The sequence below is a fragment of the Heloderma suspectum genome, chromosome 5 (genome assembly GCF_057233095.1).
Source record: "Heloderma suspectum isolate Gila_16-S chromosome 5, 16-S_ref, whole genome shotgun sequence".
In the NCBI taxonomy this organism is placed as follows: domain Eukaryota; kingdom Metazoa; phylum Chordata; class Lepidosauria; order Squamata; family Helodermatidae; genus Heloderma; species Heloderma suspectum.
In genome coordinates, this window is record NC_139462.1 from 155,476,149 (window position 1) to 155,493,169 (window position 17,021).

At 42.8% G+C, this 17,021-nt stretch overlaps 1 protein-coding gene across 1 annotated transcript in view; it reads right to left on the reverse strand.

Moving 5' to 3' along the window:
* Nucleotides 1-17,021, reverse strand: part of BMPER (BMP binding endothelial regulator) — a 237,607-nt gene that overhangs the window by 67,980 nt on the left and 152,606 nt on the right. Inside the window, exons 12-13 of the mRNA XM_084860403.1 lie at nucleotides 12,676-13,005; nucleotides 184-520 (exon numbers count right to left, since the gene is read on the reverse strand). Coding sequence (XP_084716529.1) covers nucleotides 184-520; nucleotides 12,676-13,005 — 667 coding nt within the window. The remainder of the gene's footprint in view (nucleotides 1-183; nucleotides 521-12,675; nucleotides 13,006-17,021) is intronic.

Here is a 17,021-nt window from a genome sequence, read left to right on the forward strand (position 1 = left end):
CTCCGAGTTTGGAGGCGGCCACCTCTCCACATAGGATTGCTCCCTCCCTAATCATGTGCTGTTATAGTCAGTATCCAGTGTGAGCCAGCTCAGAGTAAAATGGTTTCACATTCCAGAAGATTTTCAGCATATTTCTGCTCAACAATTTTGTTCCTGGTATGCCCAACAAAAGGCTGCACTTACCGATAAAACATAGTGTAGTCTACTGTTGAGTGGCAAGTCTGAAAATCCCATGCTTTGAGTTTCTGACATTCTCGATGGGCGCGGAGTTTTACCCTCACTGTTCCTTGGCACAGTTCAGGAAACTGCTTCCTTGGAGGGCGAGTACAGAACTCATTTGACTCCACACGCCAGGACTCAGCAAAGTCATCCACATCGAACTTAAAATTCCCATCACCTCCAATCAGGTCATCTCTCTTGTGGCCATTGTAGTTGCCACATAGACCACAAAGCTTGCCCTTCAGATGGGGTACTGCCATGACTTCAACAAAACTGTCTCCATCCCAAGAGATTTCCAGTCCTAGTAGAAAGGGCAAGAATGAAAAAAGGAAGAGTTTGTCTTTAACAGTTTACATATGAACACATGAGGCTACCTTATATATTGAGCCAGACCATTGGTCCATCTAGCCTACTGCTGCAACGCTCTCCAGGTCCGCAGGCAGAGGTCTTTCCCAGCTGTACCACCACCTGAGCTCTTTTTAACTGGAAATGCCAGTAACTGCACCTGGGACCTTATGCCTGCAAAGCGTTGCTCTATCACTGAGCTACAGTTCCTCCTATATATAACAGATGAGGTGGGAGGTGAATCAGATGGGAGCTGTGGGAAGCATCGGCCCAAAGCAAGGAAGCATAATCAAATCTCATGGTTTCTGACTTACAGCTATCAAGAGTTGCTCAGTGTAGACGGCATTCTCCTATTTGACTTTGCGAAGTGCCACCAGCTTAGCAATCTCGACTTCTGCAATGGACCGAAATACCTGCAGGCAGGACTTTAGGTAAGGCTGGGACTACACATGCAATAGAATGACATGGTAGAATGGACTGTTGTACTTCAGACTACAAGAGGGGGATGGGTATCATTTTGGAATTCCCACAGCTAAAAAGACTTCCCTGCAAATAAAAAAATGCACACTGGAGGAGAAAGTTCTTGTCCTGCTATGCTGGTTCCCAATTCAAAGGAAGTTTTTAATGTAAAGGAACATTCAACTACATGCTCCCCTTACTGCAACTGAAGTAGTGAAGCCCCATCTACCGCCTCGTCATTCTATCATCTCATTCTGAAGGACATCAAGGCTGAAGGAAAGATGTCCTTCACACGGGCCTGCTGAAAGGACTCAGGGAGTTGTGCTAACAATGACAGAGCTGATCCAAATGATCTTTAGTAAGGGATCAAAACACATACAGATGGACTGCATATTAAGTTGCCAGTAACCAGCAATTAGCCACAGAGGTTCCAAAGATTATTATAGGCTATGTGTCACTAACCCAGCTCAAAAACAAAAGACCCCTCCAAAGGATTCCAAACCATACCTATTTATGTTGTTTCTAGGGGAAGTGAAACTTATTCATCAGTTGAAGAGTGTGGCATAATTAATGACCAAGTGAGAGCCCCCTCCATTTCGAATCACCTCAACCCTGAGAGTTTTAGCTGAAAATCACATTGTATCAACAACTACCTCAAACATTTTCAAATGAAATATTCTATGAAAATGACTACTGATAATTGGCATATATACCAACTGACATCTTGTGCACAGAAAAGCCAGCTCCTGTACTATCATTGAGCTAACTGGTGATGGGATTCTATCCAAAACTAACTCTACAATAAGGTTTAAGCCATAGGAAACCATTCCTAGTTCTTTAAGATTAATTGCACTAAATCCATTTTTCTAGACTCACAGCGTACTGCCATGCAACAGTCAGAATCAGTGAAATATAGTTTTAGTTCTAACAAGCATTCATATATGTTTCCCTTTGGAAGACTATTTTTGTTGGGCCAATAATGAACAGTGTTTGTTGTTGTTCAGTCGTGTCCGACTCTTCGTGACCCCATGGACCATAGCATGCCAGGACTTCCTGTCCTCCGCTCTCTCCCAGAGTGTGCTCAAGTTCATGTTCATTGCATCAGTGATGCTATCTAGCCATCTCATCTAGTCCCCTTCTCCTTTTGCCTTCAGTCTTTCCCAGCATCAGGGTCTTTTCCAGTGAGTTTTCTCTTCGCATTAGGTGGCCAAAATATTTGAGCTTCAGCTTCAGTATCTGTCCTTCCAATGAGCACTCAGGGTTGATTTCCTTTAGGATGGACTGATTGGACCTCCTTGCAGTCCAGGGGACTCGTAAGAGTCTTCTCCAGCACCACAGTTTGAAAGCATCAATTCTTCAGCACTCAGCCTTCCTTATAGTCCAGCTCTCACAGCCATACATTACTACTGGGAAAACCATAGCTTTGATTTTATGGACCTTTATCAGCAAGGTGATGTCTCTGCTTCTTACTATGCTGGAACAGTGTTTAGACTAGGAGTATTATTAACCAGGATTGCAATAAATATATTTTCATTTTTTAAAAAAAATCATTGCACTATACCATGCATTTTTTATCTGTGCATGTGTGGAAAATTTGGTATATCTAGCTAACAACCATTCAGAACTGCAATACAGATGGTTATTCTACGGAACAAGATTTTAATACAATCCTTGGCAGATGGATGTTGTTCAGATCTAATTTTTGGTGCCTCTTGTTTCTGAATGGGCGAGTTCTCCATTCTCTTGGATATAAGGATATAAGTAAATCAGGTTATAAGTAATTGGTCAAATTTGAAACCAAAGGGACATCTGTCCCATCTGAAGATGTGTAGAACAGGAGCATTCCTTTCCTGCCTTTATGCTGTTTTCTAGGGATGTACGAAAGTCACTTACCTTTCACGGATTATGTTGATGGGGGGGGAGGCGCTCCGTCCCTCCCCCTGGAATCCTCGCCGGGGGAGGAGGCACTCCGCGCCTCCTCCCCGGAATCCTGGCCGGCCGGCTGTGCTCCGCAGGGATTCTGCGGAGCCGCCGGCCGGCTCCACCAGCAGCCGGGCATCCGGCCGCTGGCTAGCAGGGACGCAAATGGCAGCAGCTGTAGCCACCGCCGTTTGCGTCCCTACAGTCAGCCGTGATAGGCTATGTAAACGTTTACGTAGCCTATCACATCTGACTTTAAAAAACAACGCACGTACGCAAATGGCGGCGGCCACGGCAGCCGCCATTTGCGTATGCGCAGGTGTTTTTTTTAAAAAAAAAAGTCAGACGTGATTGGCTACGTAAACATTTACGTAGCCTATCACGTTTTTTTTTTTAATCACGTCTTTTTTTTTAACTGGAAATGGCGGCGGCAGCAGCCAGTCAGAAGCCGTCGCCGCACCGCCACTGGAGCCGCCACCGCCAGGAAGATCCGCCCCAGGTAAGTCTCGTCCCTGGGGGGGCGGGGAGGCAGATCATTCCGCCACTGATTTCATGGGGCCGAATGCGCTGGCATTCGGCCTCCCTGAGATCCGTGGTGGAATTCTCTGACATCCCTACTGTTTTCCCAATCTTCCCTCTCTCTGTTTTCTTCGTTTCCTTTTTGGAAAATGCTTAACCACATTGTGACTTATCTTCTCAGCTTGGCATGAAGTCCAATGTGCTGAATTTGGAATACATGCACAGATTCACACACTGGGACCTCCCACTGATTGATATGCAGTTTTCTTTTCACAGAAAAGGCATCCACAAATAATGGAGATGGTTAAATTCCAGCACTTTACAAAAAGACTAAGCAGATGGATGTTGTATCAATTACTCTACAGTAGCCGTGAGGATAAACTCTTCCCCCAGCACAGGGCTAGAATGAGGGACAACACTGAGAATGAGGTGCATTCACAAACTGTACATTTCCAGATCATTAATCAGACCTAACTGCTATTCCTGGATTCTGTTCTTACAACTCAACATAGATTGTACTCACTGTTTTACAAATAAAAATGTACTGAAGGATTTACCATCTTGATCGCCAGAACAAAAGATGGCATGTCAAAACATTGCTTTTTAAAAAAGAAAAGTATGTGTGTTAACAACGGTGATAGTATTTATAGGTTTGATTGTGAATATAGTTCTACGTTATTTTAATTACAGCGTATTTCACTATTCATTTGCTATATATTTTGCAAATACATAAATCTGAGGAGGAGCCACAGCTCAGTGGAAAAGCGTGTATAATTGTCCCAGATTCAGCCCTCAGCATCTCTAGTTTTAAAAAGGATCTGGGAAAGACATGGGATGGGTGAGAATTATGTTGAAGTTAATTTTCGATAAAAACTTACAAAAATCTGCAAATCTCTTTATATTCAGGACAGAAGGAATTTGAGATTTAAAAAAAACGAATGGGGAAGAAACTGAAACTGACAAATTAGTTCATCCAGGCTCAGTGCTTAGCTCTTAAAAGTCCGAGTTTGAAGCTCTGCGTGTTTAGGCATATTTGTGCTGAATTGCAGTCACCACCTCTTTTTTGTGAAAGCTCCTCTCTAACAGCTACGTGGCAGGCAGGTACATCATGGTTCACCTATTGAATCTGGCTTGTCCAGATGGGTGAGAATTTTGTTACAGTTCACTTTTGGTAAGAATTTTTCAAAATGTGCAAATGCTTCATATTCACAACAGAAAGAATTTGAGATCTAAAAAAACTGAATGCAGGAGAAAGTGAAACTGACAGATTCAGATTCACCTCTAGGAAAGACCTCTTCCGGAGACCCTGGAGAGCCACTACCACAATGGACAATACTGGGTTAGATGCATCAACAGTCTGACCAAGTAGAGGGCACGTGACATGTGAAAAACACTTTGGGTTGATATTTTAAGAAAAGCACTATAAAATATTTTAATAAATAATGATATAATAAACAAACAGCACCTGTCTATGTAATACAAGTAAGGCTTACGAAGAGACACTTAAGACACATGGTAACACCCCCCAATTAACTACTTCCGTTGACATCTGACACTGCAAAGCATTCTTTTTCTCCTTTAAAGGCAAGATTTAACAACTCTTCGACAGATATGATGTGGTTTAACTTCCTTTACTTGCATTGGAATGATACAACCTTTTATTGGGGAGGGTAGCTAGCTCAGTAGTCAGGAACCTGCATGAAGTCCCAGGTTCAATTCCTGTTATCTCCTGTTAAAAGGATCTCAGCAGGGCTGGGAAAGAACTCTGTCTGAAACCCTGGAGAGCCACTGCCAGTCAGTGTAGACATTACTGGGCTAGATGGAGAAATGGTCAGACTCAGTAAGGGGGCATATATGCCCTTACCACTACCAAAACTTTAGATCCGCATATGGCATGAAGCTGCTGCAACTTTTCAGCATCACTGCCATAATGTCACTGTGACATTGCAATGCCATACCGTTGCTACGCTCCAACCTAAGCCTTTATGCTTTGCGCTGCCAGTCTCAGGATGAGAATGTAAGATATGCAGTCAGTGTCAAGAATATGAGCCCTTCTGGTTAATGGGAAAATTACATGGTACAATTACATACTATTGAGTGGGCCATTATATGCCATGTTTGCCCTATCTCTGCTGCCAAAACAAAGACAATGGTGATTGCTGTAGTTTACTGAGCTGAGAGAGCAGACAAACAGAATAATGAGCATCATAGTTTAGACAATTTAAAGAATTCACAACAGTTCTCAGGAATTTAGTGGAATTTTATAATTCAGCTGGCAGCAAAGAGAGATGCTCAAGATGCTTTGAATTAGAGCTTATAAATAACGCTTCTCTTGTGTGCATTGTGCAGAAAGCCACAAAACATTTTTGTCTTGTAACTCAACCCAAGGCTGAGGCTCTATTTTGCAAGGGACAAAGCAACAGGTGTATGAGTTCTTGGCTCAGCAGGAGATGCTATGATAACTCTTAAATGCTCTCTAGAGATTATGACTACACTTCACATCAGTCTCTTGCATGGTAGACCAGGGGCAATTTAGATGGTCAGTAGAAGACCCTGGTATGGGAACCAGGATCTCTGCCATACATCATCTAAAAGCCCTTCTGGTGTATATGATATGATTTGGAGGGTGCTTAACCCTTCTCCCATACTTAACCCTTCTCTCACCTGCTGCTTCTCCCCTGCACTGCTTTCCTCTACCAGGGTTCCCAGATCAGTGTTTGCTGCAGCTGCAAGAAACGTGGTGGGGAGAGTAGTGCAGAGAAGAAGCAGTGATGGGACTATCTAGTTACGTATATTCCACTTTTCTTCAAGGACTCCAAAGCTAACAATAAAAGCAAACAGTCAAAGCATAAATAAAAATAAACTACAGAAAACCACAACAAATATAATCATGATCAGCAGAAAAAGAAGGTTCTATCTCTATGGAACAACCATTCCTTAACTAGGTGACAGAGCACACTTAAGGATGAGAACTTTTCTCGGAAGGGTGTTCTACAATACCAACGTGACAGCTGAAAAAGTTCTGTACTTCAGCGGGGGGGGGGGGGAGCACAGCACAGGACTTCCAACATGGATTGGAAAGCATGCGAGGGCATGAGAAGAGAGTCTTAGCCAGATCCCAAATCATTTAGGGGGTTAAATGCAAGAACCATCACCATGAATTGATCAAGGAAACAAATGGTTAACCAATGGAGACTGAACACCAAGACAGCTGTCTGGTAGAAGCATTTTAGACTAATTGAACTGACAGACCCTTTTGAAGTGTAGACTTCTGTAGAGCCCATTTTACTGGTCCAGTCTGGAGGTTACGAAAGCATGGATTAAGCATCCTTCTCTTGCTTGCCACTTCTCCCTTCCAAATCATGTGCTCCCCATTATGCTTTTTAGATGTTCTAAATGGCTACAGCTGTATGATTCATAATCAGCCCCTTTGTCATTCCTAAGAAATCTGCAGCAAGTGCAATGAAGAACACTGCTGTTACCATACAATTCTACACTTGTCTACTCAAATGTAAGTCTCATTGAGTTCAACAGGGCTCATTCTCAAGTAGTGGGTATAGGATTGCAGCCTTCATGTACTGTGCCATCAAATGTATCAGAGAAATTCCAACCAGAATGTCTTATTTAATTGCTTTTATTTATTTATTTTAAATTTAAATCTTATGTTGTTTTTCTGCCCTTTGTGTCTTTGCCATTCATAAGTACAGGAACTGTTTCTGAGTAAGTACATCCAGCCTCCTATATGCAAGAAGCTGGGACACTTCCTAACAAGTACATTTTCTGGCAGGTAGGTACCTGCATCCTGTTTGAAAAAAAAACAGGTTGGGGAACTTAGGATAAATAAAAGCAATACATAGATTGGACAGGTTCTTATAGGCTAACGTCCTTCATGTGTAGATCAGGCCACAAGCAGGTCCTTCAGTGTGCTTCTTGAAAAAATAGGCTAGAGCTGTTGTTCATGAACAGATGTTTTGAGCATCTGGTGGGTGGGGATTTGAGCCCCCAAGTTCTAATTCATTTCAGTTTGGCACCTATAGATTAGACTATCTAAAAACAAATGCAAGTCCTATTGTTAAGCATGTTGATCACCAATATAATTTTCAGGATTCAGCACTGTCAGATTCCAGCGCTCTCCCATTTACCTGTTTTCTTTAAAGTAGCTACCAGATGTTCTCAATTTCCCTATTAAATCATATTTGAGGTTTGAATGATGCAAGACACACATGCACACAAAGATTGAATCCAAACACAGAAGCAATTCATTTAGGCAGAAAACAAACCCAGACAGATGTTACACAACACCACCACACTTCAGGGAGGAACAGCAAACAGCTTTTCTTCCACACTTGGGGTCTAACATCATACCAATTTTTGGTTCAGCAAGGAATTTTCATGCAGGCCGTGTTGGCTAGTGAGCCTGCTAAAGCCTTCTGGATTTGTTTTGTTTTACTAAGTTTGTTTGGTTTGGACAAGTTTTGCTAAACGTATTCTTTGCTCTACAAGCACCTCTGGGATGGTGCTTGCTTATTCTTGATTTCTGCTTATGCCATAACTATAGCTTAGATCAGTGGTCTTCATATGGTGTTCTGGGAAGTTTTTCAGGATTGCGATGATAACCCTGAGTTTGCTTGACATATTTACTGCCATTTTAAAAGGGCCAAACTCCATTTAGGGGATCAGCAAAGCATGCAAAACCATCAATTCTGTGAGTATTATCCATGGCTGTTACCTTAGCAACCAACACCCAGCCCCCACTAGAACTTCCAATTTAAATACCAGTAAGCCTTCTTGCCAGGTGGAGGGGTCTCAAGTAGAAATTCCATCTTTTCTGGTAATTCAAACCAAGTTTCAGTTGATGAGAAATGGAAACCTCATGTGTGCAAAAGCTTCTTTAACACGAGACCTACCTCTGGCAGTCTTGTAAGCTATGGATTGGTTCATTTCATCAGAGTGGGAGGCTGAACACTTTTGTCTGACTCTGATAGGTTTAGATTTTTGTTTTTTAAAGTAAGAGGTAAGCCTAGGAAATTCTGTTAATTCTCCCTAATGTGTGCATAAGGGGGGGCGGGGGCTGGAACTTATACATTTGTTTTAGTCCTGTTCAGTACCTAGACTTCAGCCAAGCATTTGTCCAAGTAATTCCGTATTTTGCTATCTTTTATGTATTGAATCCCAATCTGATTCCCTGATAATAAACCTATGTTTATTTCTTGCATAGATGTTCCTATGAATTTATACCCTCTGTGTCTACCTACTTTTAAACACTCTGTTTTGCTATGTTCTACTAGTTTTGGGAGAAAGGCAGTGACAACTACTGTTTCTCTGAGTTTTTAAAGTATTAACCAGATAACTTACTGGAAGTGCAAGTCTAGGTAGCTAGTAAAAAACAAAAGCAAACCCTGCATAGACCTGGGTCTCCCACAAGGTGCCTTTCAATTAGGAGAGGTAAACTTCCTTGAATGAGAAATTCCACAGCAGTCCCACAGGGGAGTATTGGGTGTTCTTATAGGACACACTCTTAGGTCATGTCTGTGTGAACTGACTGTGCACTACAGAACATCCCTCAGAATCTTTCATGATGCACAAAGGTTTCACAGCTGATGCATAGGACTTCCTTGGCAGATGTAACCCAAAGGGCAGAAAAGGCCCTTGGCAGAAAAGGTTTCCTGAAGATAAAAAGTTTGAGAACCACTACTGTAGATATTGTAAGTGTCTCATAAGGGTTTGGAGTATAGAAAATCCTGTCCCACACAGTGAAATCTTAGTAGACTAGATAAACTGTGTGATCATGTTTTGCATGTCAAATTCATTTCAATGTGCATCTTTGGATTTATACACCTATGGTGTGAATGCTTATGGGGACCAACACCAACTTGGCAGGAAAAATAAATGCCCTATTCGACCATTGGTTAATTTTCAGCACCAATCCACATGAAAGGCTTTAGGTTTCAGTGGAAGTGGAAGAAATGCAGCTTCAAACACTGACGCTAAACTGCCATTTAGAGAAGGTGATGCATATAGAAAATATATTTTGGATTAAAGCTTGCAAGAAAATTTTTTCTTCATTGTATCTCAATGGGATGTTTTAATAATTAATTGCAATGTATACAGGGTTGCATATTGTTTTTATTGATTTTGACCTAGAAGCCCTAAATTACTTGGACCATGCATGCATTACAATAGGTCCCTACAGTGTATGGGCCATTATTCTAAATTAAGTCTACCAGTTATGTGTTCTGGCCTGCCAGGTCCTTGACACTCCACCCCCTTATTTATAGTGCAAGGCAAGCATCAAAAACAGAAAGTTTACTGAACGTTTGGTGGGCCACACAGTATACATGTTTGGTGAGGTATAGTCAGCCTGGTGTTTCACAAGTTGTGCAGGACTGCCTTAGAGAGTGCCTTCTCCCTTATTTACTTTTATGTTATTTATAAAATGCATAACCTGCTCCTCCTGCTGCTGGATCTCACAGTGGTTCAGAATAATCAAAACAGCCACATAAATCCATTCAAATATATAAAACACCACCATCAAATATCATAGATTTTATTTATCTAATTTGTGGCATCATAAGAGCATAAGAACTTACAAAGAGCCATGCTGGATCAGACCAAAGGCCTATCTAGTCTGCCATTCTGTTCACACAGCAGTCAACCAGATGCCCATGAGAAGCCCACAAGCAGGACATTACAGCACCCTTATGTAGGGATGTACGAAAGTCACTTACCTTTTCGCAGCTTTGATCCGCGGTGGGGGGGAGGCGCTCCGTCCCTCCCTCTGGAATCCTCCCTGGCTGGCTCCGCAGCGTTTGCGTGGCTGCCTTTACCGTGATAGGCTACGTAAATACTTACGTAGCCTATCACAGAAACAGCAGCGGCGCAAACGGCATAGCGGCCACCGTTTGCGCCCCTGCTCTTTGCCGTGATAGGCTATGTAAATACTTACGTATCCTATCACGGCAGCCTGGCGGCCACCATTTCCAACCACAGCAGCCGGCCGAGAGACCAGCTGCCGCCACCGCCGCCGGAGCCGCCACCGCCGGAACATCCGCCCCAGGTAAGCTTTGTCCCGGGGGGATTCCACAGGGTGGCGGGGGGGGGGGAGGCCATTCAGCCACGGGTTTTGGGGGGCCGAATGCCAGTGCATTCGGCCTCACTGAAATCCATCATGGAATTCTCTAACATCCCTACCCTTATGTTCACCAGCAATTGCCATACTGAGGCATACTGCCCCTGATACTGGAGGTAATGTATGGTCATCATGACTAGTAGCCATTGGTAGCCTTTAGCTGCTATGAATTTGTCTAATCCCCTTTTAAAGCTATCCAAGTAGCTGGCTGTAGCTACATCTTGTAATAGTAAATTCCATAGTGTACTGTATGAATAGTAAATTCCAATAATGTACTGTATGAAGAAGAACTTTTTATCTGTCATGAACCTCTCACCATTCAGCTTCATGGGATGACCCCAGGTTCTAGTCTTATGTATGACTGAGAAAAACCTCTCCCTTGCTCATAATACAAGAACCCAGGGTTTTGATATTATCCATTCTCCTATCCATTATCTCCACACCATACATAATTTTATACACCTCCCCTTACTTGCCTTTTTTCTAAGCTGAACAGCGCCAAATGTTGTAGCCTTCCCTTATAAGGGAGTTGCTCTAGCCCCTTGATCATTTTGGGTGCTCTTTTCTGCACTTTTTTTTGTCAGCTCTACAAGATCCTGGTTGAGCTGCAGTGATCAGAACTGTACACAGTATTACAAGTGTGCTCGTACTATAGATTTTTATGGATTTTTATAAAGGAATTATGATATTGTCAGGCTTGTTTTCAATTTCTTTTCTAATTATGCCCACTATGGAATTTGCCCTTAAGATGAGCTGAGCATGTCCCTCTGACAATACCATTAAAAAAAAAAAACCCAATGAGAAGTATTCTAGGTAGATGCCTGACAGCTGCAGACATCTGTAGAACTATCCTTGTTTCAGCTTGGACTGAACTTGGAAGTGTGGCAAGACATTTTAATTGGAGATGGTTTTTAACAGCCAGCACTATGCAGGAATGAGGCACTTAGAAATCAATTTCAACACTGTATTTTAGAGAATTAATAAGAGTTTCACTGACTTTTGATTTTAATATGTTGCCCTCCCCAAGTCACTAGGATGAAAAGTCTAGAAATTGAAATAAATGTTGGGAAATAAATACACAATTACATAAATAAAAACAGATTCTGTTAATGTTAAAATAGTTCAGTACTGGCAAAATACTTACCAGTGTATTGCTTGTTTCAACAACAGTTTAGACCAAACCACAGTGATACCTCCCTTCGTTACATCAAGGTTGGCCTAGAGTACCACAAATTCCATAAACCTGCCTCTGAAGAGTCTCCAGAAGCTTCAACTGTCCAGAACACAGCAGCTAGGGTGTTCACAGGAACACAATCGTGTGAGCGTATTATGTCCATTCTAGAATGGCGGCACTGGCTACCAAGATATTTCCAGGGGCAATTCAAAGTGCTGGTTATTACCTGTAAAGCCCTAAATGGCATGTGCTCAGGATACCTATAGGACTGCCTGCTCCCATATTGTCCTGCCCAGATTCTAAGATCTGATGGGAAGACTCTTCCCTGCGTCCTGATGCAGGCTGATGCTAGATTGGTCAGACTATGCAAGAGAGCTCTTTTATGTGTTGCCGTACTTCAGTTGTAGAATTCTATCTGTGGGAGGTCCATCTGGCCCTTTTCTCTTTTTCATTTCCACTGCCTGGTGAAGACAATTCTGTTTAGGTGAGCTTTTTCTTAGCCTTGCTTTTTATGCTGATGTTTATCTTTTAATTATCTGCTGCACACATTCTCTCTTTTTTGGTTGCAATTGTTTATTTTTTATTATATGTATATTTATGTTGATAGCTGCCTTGGGTTCTATTTTATAGTGGAAAGCTAGGATATAAGTCTTTCTAATAAACAAACAAACAAACAAACAAACAAACAAGAGTTTCCTGGCATTTAGAGACTCAGAACAAAACATCCCTATTCCCTGTGTCAGCCTTCCCCAACCTGGTGCCCTCCAGATGGGTTGGCCTGCAACTCCCATCATTCCCAGCCAGCATGGCCCATCTAGAGGGCACCATGTTGGGGAAGGCTGCTCTGTGTCCTACTTGTGCTATCACTGTGGGCTTAGAAGTGTAACAAGGGTGCTCATCGTAGCCCCACCTGCTCTGGTTGTCACTTTCAATAGATACCCTTCCAAGTCGATGTGAAAGTGTGGCGTTTCATAAGGTAGGGATATCCGTGTCCCATTCCACTTCACTGCAAGGTGCTGATGGAGGCTGACAGTGCTGCTGCCCAGCACAAGGTCTACAGATTTTGTCCAGGAAAAAGAGCGGGTCCGCCGGGCATCATTCTTCACCAGCACCTGGAAGGACGAGGTAGAGGAGGAGCAGTCTTTCGTCAAAACGTACTGACATGTTCCCTGAAAGTTAAATGTCCGTCCGTCAAAAGTGTTGTAGTGGGGATCTCCAAATACAGTGCACACTCCAGGCTCTGCAGGTGAGTGAGAAACAAAAGCACCATCAAGACCAATTTGTATGTTTGGAAAGGTACAGATTTATATTAAGGTAAAGATCTTCCAACATTTAAGGCCACTTCATACTTCATGTGATTTTGGTATATGACTAAAAATATGACGTGTGAATATGACACAAATATATATCTGGAAACATGACAGCCATATAGGTACATTCATCAGAGAGGCAGGGGGTAGCTACAGCTGCCTTTAAAGAGGGCACTCAGTTAGAAACCTGGTTCTGCTGCTAAGAAATGTATGGAATAGTCCTTGGCAAAACACAGACATCCTGGAGTGGTTCTTGTAGGTTACAAGTACCCACCATCTGTTATCTTCCCAGCAGGTTGTTGGGGTTATTTAAATGATTCGTGGAAGTAGAATTAATAAATTGCATATTGCTGCTTTAGCATGCAAAATCCTTATGTACAATCCCTATTCAGGAGTAAGTCCCACTCAATTCACTGGAACTTACAGTACTTCAGACCCAAGCATCAGACTGGGTTGTTAGAGAACCATGTCATGATCTTTGGAGACTCTGCAACTATATACCAGGGCTTGTAGTGGGTTTCTTCTTCTCCACACACAGCCGCACTTATAAGTGAAATTCCTCATACTGCACGAAAAACCACTTTTGAAATTTCACTCTCAAGCCATACCGGGGGGGGGGGGGGGGGCAGTCAGGAGAAAAACAATTTTGGCTTACAATGCTACCATTCTATGGAAGTTAACTTGGCGGCAAATCCCACTGACTACAGTGGTTCTTGCTTACAAGTAAATGTGTATAGGATTGGGCTGTACTGCAAAAGCTCATGCAGAGCTAGGAATCTTCTTACAGACTAGACTCTATGGTATGAATTTGGTGGGAATGACATATCACTAATAATATCATCACTGCTAATCATAATGTGTTACATGTTCTTTTTATTTGTATGCCTTTACATTCTGAATCCCTGGCCTTCCTCAGGGCAGCATACATGAGTTTCCCCCCAATTTACAATAACCCTGTGAGACGGGTCACACTAAGAGACAAGGGCTGTCTCAAGGTCATCCAGCGAGCGTCTTGGCTGAACAGGGATTTGAGCTCATCTCTCTGGCCCAGACACTACTATGTACTGCAGCATGCATACTACAGGGAATGCACAGACTGTGAGCAACAGATTTGCGTCAGTAATCACTGGTTCACATGAGCTAAGGAGCTGGGGTCCAATCAGAACTCCCAGGGGCAAGGACATGGATTTTTAAGGAGACACATTTATCGTTCATGCTTTGTGTGGTTGCTGCAGGAAATCAGTGTGATGAACACGGTGAGGATTTACTGGTCCCCCAAAGGTAACAAGGGGTAAATGTTGCTTCTCACTGCCCCCCGGAGCCTACTGACACAGCCTGCAGGAACTTTAGCCTGAGTTCTCCCTCCTCCTCAGCCAGCCCCATAGACAGCTATTATATACAATACCAGAGGCAAACCCTACCACATCCACCACCAAGAAGTCAGGAGATAACTCCAGCTTCACTGAGTCACAGCTTCCCCCTATCTTGCCAGCTCTATGGGGTGGTTGCTAGGCCCCAGCCAGGTAGCCGTTGGCCAGCTTCCCCATACCCACATCAACTTCCCCCTATCTTGCCAGCTCTATGGGGTGGTTGCTAGGCCCCAGCCAGGTAGCCGTTGGCCAGCTTCCCCATACCCACATCAACTTCCCCCTATCTTGCCAGCTCTATGGGGTGGTTGCTAGGCCCCAGCCAGGTAGCCGTTGGCCAGCTTCCCCATACCCACATCAACTTCCCCCTATCTTGCCAGCTCTATGGGGTGGTTGCTAGGCCCCAGCCAGGTAGCCGTTGGCCAGCTTCCCCATACCCACATCAACTTCCCCCTATCTTGCCAGCTCTATGGGGTGGTTGCTAGGCCCCAGCCAGGTAGCCGTTGGCCAGCTTCCCCATACCCACATCAACTTCCCCCTATCTTGCCAGCTCTATGGGGTGGTTGCTAGGCCCCAGCCAGGTAGCCGTTGGCCAGCTTCCCCATACCCACATCAAGCATTACTGACAAGGAAAGTGTCGAGAGTAAAAGCGTTACTTGTTCTGTACCTGGACTAATCAATCATCCAGTTAATATACAATTTTCTCACTGGTTGGGCGGGGAGGGGCAGAAAATGTGGATATAGGTACCAGAAATATATTAATGATTGTTATTTCATCTTCATATTCTCAGTTTAATTAAGATTCCAAAATGTATTATATTGTGGGAAAGAACTATTCATTTATTCATGCTATTTCCATCCATAGCATTTTAATATGGTCCTGGCCTGTATAGGAAAATAAGGAAATCATCAGCAATTGCCCTGCAATTATGAATCTTTAAAACAAAAATAATTTATTCTTATACGTGGGCATGTTATTGCCTAATATACCTCTGAATTATCTTTTCTTCACCTAAATAAACATGCACATGAAAATCAAAACACAGAGGGAAAGAACATAATTTAGGGATGTGCCATTTGAACTGAAGCTCTAAAAGAAACATTTGCAATGGAGGCTGGTGGCTCTGATTTCAGAGGGGCTGTGAATCCATTCTGAGTTTCAGTCAGAACCAGCCAAATCCCCAAAATAGATTCAGCAACTTGGATAGCTCCTTTAGAATTCTGGCTGGTTCCGACTGAAACTCAGAATGGATTCACAGCCCCACCAACATTGAAGCCACCAGCATCTACTAAACATTTGATTTTAATTTCCAAGGTGCTATGTAGAGTATGACAGCCTTCCTGACCATACTGACTAGGAATGATGGAAGAGACAGTCCAGCACATCTGGGGGGCACCAGGTTGGGGAAGACTGCAGTATGATATCAACTGGATAGAGAGTGTGACAGGTCACATTGTATATCAAGTAGATACAGTGCAGATAAAATTTTCTTTTTTAAAACACTGGGGGATACAGTTCATTGCCTGACTTGAATGTTGTGATTTTTACTTTTATTTTTAAGTAGCAGTTTTGGTGTGCTAAACGCTTCCTATATAATAAGGGAAAGGCAACTGGAGTTGTCTAGATACAATCTGGATTTTTAAAAAAATATTCTTATTTAGAAGAAGAAAGATTTGAATGCAACAGAATATATTAAGGCTACAGTCCAACACAGAGTTAAGTGCATCCGAAATAAATGAGCTTAAGTATGCTTAACTCTGTGTTGGGTTGTAGCCTAAATGATTCTCAAATGATTACTGCCAAGTTTGCTTAACAACAAATAACTGATGACATCCCCAGTGGCCTGATCCTATGAACTGGAGCAGTGAAGAAAGAGTTTATAGGAGACTTCTGGTGCTAGTTTGTGTATTTATTGATTCATTTACTTCCCCAACATTGAACAAAGTGATGTACCCTCATAATCAAATGACAAATGACAAGCCAAAAATCATCAAAACAAAGCCAATTCAATAAAACTACTAAAAAGTATTTAACAAGTCATTTAAACAGCAGCATTGAAGATCTCCTGAGATCTCCTCAGTCTTTATTACTGCATATTTAGCATGGTTGCAGAAGACATCTCAATGCTTTTGATATTAGTTCTCTGTTTCCCTTTGGCCCCCATGTGACCACACATTGTCTTGGTCCATCATGGACAAGAAATGGTCTGGCTTATCTCCCAGCTCACGTTTTTGGGCCACAGGAGTCTTGGAGTGTGACCACATGTGCAACTGCAAAATTCAGGAATGAGGAGGAAGCAGTGCTTAATTTCTAGGGAAATGCTGATGGGTTCAATGTCTAGATACCTCTGGTCAATGTCTAGATACCTCCAGTCCCTACTTATTCAAGGTTGAGGGAAATGCTCTCAAAATATGTTCAGAGGCACTTTAATCTATTCTTACCGGGGGGGAATTCAAAATCAATGTGTTGCATAGAAAACAGGCGCCAGGACAGATCGTCTTATGAGTTCTGGCACAAATTAAGCCCATCTTCACCTTTCCTGGCAGGAAAACCATGATCAGAGTCATGGTTTAGCTAG